A 7,285-nucleotide genomic window follows, 5' to 3' on the forward strand; every position below is an offset into this window, starting at 1 on the left:
AAAGGATACAGATGAAGAGAGAGATACATAATGTAAGGCCTGTGAGAAGGGGCGTGGAGCTTCCGAAACCTCTTCCAGCCACCACCCTCCAAGAACCTGGAGTTTCTTTTTTTTTTTTAATTCCACAAATGTAATATTAGAATTGATTTTATCTGGTCATTAGTGTGTGTCCTAACTTGTTCGTTTCTGAGAGTTCCATCTCCCAGCCCGGATATCATCTTTCCTGTATCGGTGAAAGTGCAGAGTAGATGAGAACCTTCAACCCCCAACATTAGGGAGGGGTCCCAGACAAAGGGGGAAAGTCATGCTCTCTAGAGAAAAGGTTCCCTGCCTCCGAACTACCTCTGGAACACTCCAGACTGAAATGTTTCCTCTTTTGATAAAAAAAAAAAAGGGGGTCGTGCGTAGGGTGCAGTCTGGGCAATTCCTCTCCTAGGGACCGTTTCGGGGTGGGGGCCTCTGAGATACGTGTCGCAGCGCAAGCACCCCGGTCCCAGCTCTCGCCGCAGCGGCCACTCCGCCTGCGGGCGCAGTTTCTCCGCCCTGCGCCACACTCGCTCCCCGGCCCCACCCAGTCTCCGCGGCGGCGGGAAGTGGCGCGAGGTGGAAAGCACTGTCTGCGCGCCCACTGCAAACCTCAGCCAGTCTGGGATCGCTTTAAACGCTGACCCCCACCCCCACTCCGCCCCGCCCAGTTCTTCAACCTAATTTCTGATTCGTGCCAAAGCTAGTCCTCCGCTCAAAATCGTGGAAGACGCCGAGTATGGGGACCGAAGACCTGGGTTCAAGCCGGGCTTGGCATCCCTGCACATCCCTGGCATTTCATCTCTCCGGGCTTATTTGCTGGTTCCTCCGCATGCGGGCCTTGTCTGGTTCACGCTGGATCCCCAGCGCCTAGAACAGTGCGTGGCACGCAGTTCGTCCTTCTATAAATATCTGACTAAACGCATCTCTGTGATGGCAATACCCACACGGTGTTGTGAGAATGAATGAGTGATTCTGTGCAAGATCCTCGTGATCTGTTACAAAAAGTACTGGTCGCTAAATTACTCTTATAATAAAGCATAGTTATAGAATAATAAAGCACTATTCACGAATTGGTTACCACTATTATGAAATTACTGAGCAATGCACAGCTACGTCTGATCACAGTCTCCAGAATTATGCCAAATCCTACCTTCTTCTGAAAGTATCTCCTAATTATCTGCACCTGACCCTTGTGATGCTGTGAATGTGCACGTATAGTTACATCCTCCGAAAGAAGGATCTTTACTCCTTTTTTCTTCTGAATAGGATGCGTGTGCTGAAAGCGCGGGGAATGGCGTCGGAAGCTTGGCCCTACTTCCAACATTGCCGCCTACTGGTTGGGTTACTCTGGCAAGTCACTTCCCCTCCCTGGGCCTCAGTGTCTCTACCGTAGCATTCCCAAGTCAGGAATTCCATCCACTTTAGCAAGGATGGACGCGCCACAGAGAGACGCGTCCCTAGCCCGCGCTTCCCACCTGTCTTGAGGCGCATCCCGCTTTTCTCAAACTTAGCAAACGCCTCTGGGAGGTCCTGTCCCGCTCCAGACTCACTACCGACCACCCGCGAACTGCAGGGTCCCCTGGGCTTCCCAAGCCGCGAACCCCTCCGCCCCGCCCGTGCGCCCTCCTTCCTCGCGTCTGCCGCTCTCCCCTACCCCGCCTTCTCCCTCCGCGCCCCGGCGGCGCATGCGCGGCGCTCGGAGCGTGTTTTTATAAAAGTCTGGCCGCGGCTGGAAACTTCAGTTTGTTGGCTGCGGCAGCAGGTAGCAAAGTGACCCCAAGGGCTTGAGTGCTCCAGTAGCCACCGCGTCTGGAGAACGAGCGGTTACCATGGAGGGGATCAGTGTAAGTCCAGTTTCAACCTGCTTTGTCATAAATGTACAAACGTTTGAACTTAGAGCGCAGCCCCTCTCCGAGCGGGCAGAAGCGGCCAGGACTTGGAGCTCCAAAAAAGGGTCACGGAAAGGAGTTTTCTTGACCATGGCTATGTGGTGCGCCGGGGTGGGGGGGAGCAGGATTGGAATCTTTTTCTCTGTGAGTGGAGGAGAAACGACTGGAAAGAGCGTTACAGTGGCTGCATGTGTCTCCCCCTTGAGTCCCGCGGCGCGCGGCGGCTTGCACGCTGTTTGCAAACATAAGAACATTCTGTGCACAAGTGCAGAAAAGGCGTGCGCGCTACCTCGGGACTCAGACCACCGGTCTCTTCCTTGGGGAAGCGGGGATTTCTTGGAGCGAGTTACATTTTCTGAATTTAGAGGCAGAGGGCAGCGTGCCTGGGCGGAGTTCCCAGAAGGAGATTGCGCCCGCTTTAACTTCGGGGATAAGCGCCTGGTGACTGTTCTTGACGCTGGGTGCGTGTTTGTGAAACTCTGCGAGGCCCACGGAGCTGTGCCAGTGTCCCGGCACAGTAGGCGGAGGGCGGGAAAGGCGGGTGGACCCACCGCGCGGATCCTCTGAGGGGATCGAGTGGTGGCAGCAGCTAGGAGTTGATCCGCCCGCGCGCTTTGGGTTTGAGGGGGGAACCTTTCCGCCGGCCAAAGCGCGCCTCTTCCCCACGGCCGCGCATGTGTCCGGCAGTTCGAGAGTTTGGGATCGTGCAGAGGTCAGAGGAGTGGTTTGACCTCCCCTTTGACACCGCGCAGCTGCCAGCCCCGAGACACGCGCTCCGGGTACAGGAGCGGGTATGGGGGTGGGGGTGCGGGGGAGGTTAGGACCGCACCTGGGCTGCCCGGTCGCCGCCGCGAAGACGGGCAGGTGCAAGTGGGGAAACCGTTTGGCTCTCTCCGAGTCCAGTTGCGATGTTTAACTGTCGGTGATTTCCAGAAGCCTTTTGAAACCCTCTTGCTAGGGAGTTTTTGGTTTCCTGCAGCGGCGCGCAATTCAAAGACGCTCGCGGCGGAGCCGCCCAGTCTCTCCCCAGCACCCTGTGGGACTGAGCCTGGCGTGTCGCCCAGCGGAGCCCCTGCAGCGCTGCTTGCGGCCGGTCGGTGTGGGCGTGGTGGGCAGCCGCGGCGGACCGGGGCTGGACGACCCGGCTCCCAGCGTGCCCACTGCCTGGAGGCTTCCAGCTGCCCGCCTCTGGCCGGGTTAACTGGATCAGTGGCGGGGTAATGGGAGGCCACCCGGGAGAGTGAGGAAATGAAACTTGGGGCGAGGACTACGGGTGCAGACCCCGTTACCTTCTCCACCCAGGAAAATACCGTGTTCCCTGACGTCCCAAACGCACCAAGTGATAAACACGAGGATGGCAAAAGAGACCCACGCCCCGGAGGAGCGGCCGCTTGGGGGAGGAGGTGCCGTTTGTTCATTTTCTGACACTCCCGCCCAGTATACTCCAAGCACCAAAGGGCCTTCGTTTGAAGACCGCATTCTCTTTACCCACTACACGTTGCTGGAAGCGCAGAATGATTTGTGTTTAGGCAGGCGTGGGAAAATTGAGTTTTTGCGCCGTAGGAGAATGAGTCTTTGCAACGCCCCCGCCCTCCCCCCGTGCTCCTCCCTCCCCTCTTCCCTCCCTTGGCGAAAAACTTCATACAAAAAGTTAATCACAGCCCCTCCTCGCAGCACCCACCCCACCCCCCACGCCGCCTGGGAGTGGCCTCTTTGTGTGTGTGCGCGTGTGTGTGTGTGTGTGTGTGTGTGTGTGTGTGTGTTTTCCTCCTAAGGAAGGTTTTTTTTCCTCCCTCTAGTGGGCGGGGCAGAGGAGTTAGCCAAGATGTGACTTTGAAACCCTCAGCATCGCAGCGCCCTTTTGTTCTAAACAAAGAATTTTGTAATTGGTTCTACTAAAGAAGGATATAATGAAGTCACTATGGGAAAAGATGGGGAGGAGAGTTGTAGGATTCTACATTAATTCTCTTGTGCCCTTAGTCCAGTACTTCAGAATTTTCTGAAGAAAGCAAGCCTGAATTGGTTTTTTAAATTGCTTTGAATTTTTTTTAAACTTGGATAATGCTTGCTGAATTGGAAGTGAATGTCCATTCTTTTGCCTCTTTTGCAGATATACACTTCAGATAACTACACCGAGGAAATGGGCTCAGGGGACTATGACTCCATAAAGGAACCCTGCTTCCGTGAAGAAAATGCTCATTTCAATAGGATCTTCCTGCCCACCATCTACTCCATCATCTTCTTGACTGGCATTGTTGGCAATGGATTGGTCATCTTGGTCATGGGTTACCAGAAGAAACTGAGAAGCATGACGGACAAGTACAGGCTGCACCTGTCAGTGGCTGACCTTCTCTTTGTCATCACGCTTCCCTTCTGGGCAGTTGATGCCGTGGCAAACTGGTACTTTGGGAACTTCCTGTGCAAGGCAGTCCATGTCATCTACACAGTCAACCTCTACAGCAGTGTCCTCATCCTGGCCTTCATCAGTCTGGACCGCTACCTGGCCATTGTCCACGCCACCAACAGTCAGAAGCCAAGGAAGCTGTTAGCTGAAAAGGTGGTCTATGTTGGTGTCTGGATCCCTGCCCTCCTGCTGACTATTCCCGACTTCATCTTTGCCAGCGTCAGTGAGGCAGATGACAGATTTATCTGTGACCGCTTCTACCCCAATGACTTGTGGGTGGTTGTGTTCCAGTTTCAGCACATCATGGTTGGCCTTATCCTGCCTGGTATCGTCATCCTGTCCTGCTATTGCATTATCATCTCCAAGCTGTCACACTCCAAGGGCCACCAGAAGCGCAAGGCTCTCAAGACCACGGTCATCCTCATCCTGGCTTTCTTCGCCTGCTGGCTGCCTTATTACATTGGAATCAGCATCGACTCCTTCATCCTCCTGGAAATCATCAAGCAAGGGTGTGAGTTTGAGAACACTGTGCACAAGTGGATTTCCATCACCGAGGCCCTAGCTTTCTTCCACTGTTGTCTGAACCCCATCCTCTATGCTTTCCTTGGAGCCAAATTTAAAACCTCTGCCCAGCACGCACTCACCTCTGTGAGCAGAGGGTCCAGCCTCAAGATCCTCTCCAAAGGAAAGCGAGGGGGACACTCGTCTGTTTCCACTGAGTCTGAGTCTTCAAGTTTTCACTCCAGCTAACACAGATGTGAAAGACTTTTTTTTATACGATAAAGAACTCTTTTTTTAAGTTACACATTTTTCAGATATGAAAGACTGACCAATATTGTACAGTTTTTATTGCTTGTTGGATTTTTGTCTTGTGTTTCTTTAGTTTTTGTGAGGTTTAATTGACTTATTTATATAAATATTTTTTTTGTTTCATATTGATGTGTGTCTAGGCAGGACCTGTGGCCAAGTTCTTCGTCGCTGTATGTCTGGTGGTAGGACTATAGAAAAGGGAACTGAACATTCCAGTGCGTGTAGTGAATCACGTAAAGCTAGAAATGATCCCCAGCTGTTTATGCATAAATAATCTCTCCATTCCCATGGAACATCTCTTTCTTCCTGTTCTTAAGACGTTTGGCTACACCATGTGATTTTTCTGTAGAAGATGGCACTTATAACCAAAGCCCAAAGTGACATAGAAATGCTGGTTTTTCAGTTTTCAGGAGTGGGTTGATTTCAGCACCTACAGTGTACAGTCTTGTATTAAGTTGTTAATAAAAGTACATGTCAAACTTACTTAGTGTTATGTTCTGATTTCTGTTGACATTCTTTTGGCTGGCAGAAGACAAAAATAATAATAGATACGTTTATGGTAGGCAAAGCACTATCCTAGGTATTTCATTGTAATATTTTACTTACCCCCTATCACAACTCTGTGATAGATTCTGCTTCTGTTACTAATTACATCTTACAGAAGAGGAAACGGAGGCACAGAAAGCCTAAGTAACAAAGGCATGTGGTAAGTAGCAAAGCCTGTATTTGAAACTGGGTAACATGACTTACGAATCTGAACCCTTAACCACTTTAAATTCAGATGAAAGTTTAGAAATGGCCAGCCAGCACCCATTTGTATGCAAGATCATCTTTCAGAAGGATAAGCATGTATAAAGAAGAAAAGGTTTGCAATCATGTTTGGATTTTACTCCCCCATCCACTTGTGAAACCCAGGTCTGTGCAATGCCAGGCAGTGTGTGCTTTCCTCATCCAAGCTTAGTGTAGATAACCATCACTCCCTTTTCACAGACAAGAGAACTGAGATTCAGAGACTCCATACATGGCACTTTCAAGGGGGCAGAGTCAAGAACTAATTCTGTTTATTGTTCCAGCTCTTGCTTTTAACTATTACCCACTATTGTCCTTCAGAACACCTGGGCATAAGTCAACTGAACTGCTAATAAAGAAATCCAAAAGTGAATGTTTTCTTCACAAAATTAACCATGACCAAAATACTCCTCTTGTAATATCTTCTATGCAAATCTCAACACTTTTATTCTTAAACTATTGCAACACCTAGCACCTCCTCAAGGACTCAGCCAAGCAGCTACAAGTTAATACTGTTAGAGTCAGAAGGAAGGTCTACTGAAGCAAGCTCCTTGTTGCTCACATTTTGCACAAGATTTTGGAGACTTATGTAACCACCCGTTGCTATTTACATGACCATTGTGCAAACCCCAGGCTCTTGAGTAAATTTCAGCTTCAGTTTCCATTTAAAGATAATTTCTAAACTAGCCATACCTACCTCACATTGGAACACAAACAGGGTACTCCAGGCATACACTCAGATAATAAGTAGGTTATAATTAGGGCAATATTTGGTCTACTTTTAGTAATTGTTTCTGGCACAGAAAATCCATTTTGGAGGAAAAATTGCAATGCCTTATCTTTCTGAGGCAAATCACATTTGTTCAAGGCAAATTATAGATCCTGTGAAGGGAAATAACTTAATTACTTAAAATAGAATCCAATTTGGCTGTACATTTTTGCTGCCGTCTATGGATCTGGGGTAATTCAAAGTGGTATTCGTATTCCACTTGAGGACACAATTAGATTTCAGATAGGAAATTATCTTGAGGTTTCTTGGTTTTCCCTGGGAAGCCTAATTGGATCACCCTTCATTTAAGCATAGTTTTACATGCACTCTCTCAAAGGCTTAGACTTAAAGCCACGACCATTGAGACAGACTTCACTTGAACCCTCTCTATAAATATTTATTCTCCGGGAGACAATAGAAGAAATTCTTGGAAGGCATGCTTTTTCTTTCTCATCTTGGCTTGAAACCTCCTTACCCCAGATTCCTCTCCTTTACCGTGGAGTCACAACAAAAGGAACTGAGCCAAAACAAAATTCCCAGTGTCACCAGTTTTAACGGGTATTTCATTCTCCCTTGGAACAAAGGTGGGATTTTTCA

At 49.5% G+C, this 7,285-nt stretch overlaps 1 protein-coding gene across 3 annotated transcripts; it reads left to right on the top strand.

Annotated features, from left to right (window-relative positions):
• Nucleotides 1-1,736: 1,736 nt before the first annotated feature.
• On the top strand, nucleotides 1,737-5,613 carry CXCR4 (chemokine (C-X-C motif) receptor 4). 3 transcript variants are annotated; one of them, XM_011970267.1, is made up of 2 exons: nucleotides 1,737-1,871; nucleotides 4,027-5,613. In XM_011970267.1, the coding sequence occupies exons 1-2, from the start codon at nucleotides 1,857-1,859 to the stop codon at nucleotides 5,068-5,070; spliced, it is 1,059 nt and encodes a 352-aa protein (XP_011825657.1). In that variant the 5' UTR covers nucleotides 1,737-1,856; the 3' UTR covers nucleotides 5,071-5,613. The 3 variants fall into 3 exon arrangements, with proteins under 3 accessions (XP_011825657.1, XP_011825658.1, XP_011825659.1); XM_011970268.1 differs by having other exon boundaries at nucleotides 1,774-2,377; XM_011970269.1 differs by lacking the exon at nucleotides 1,737-1,871 and having other exon boundaries at nucleotides 3,775-4,642; nucleotides 4,772-5,613.
• The last annotated feature ends 1,672 nt before the right edge of the window (nucleotides 5,614-7,285 follow it).

This window comes from Mandrillus leucophaeus, unplaced genomic scaffold (genome assembly GCF_000951045.1).
Source record: "Mandrillus leucophaeus isolate KB7577 unplaced genomic scaffold, Mleu.le_1.0 Scaffold94, whole genome shotgun sequence".
Lineage (NCBI taxonomy): Eukaryota > Metazoa > Chordata > Mammalia > Primates > Cercopithecidae > Mandrillus > Mandrillus leucophaeus.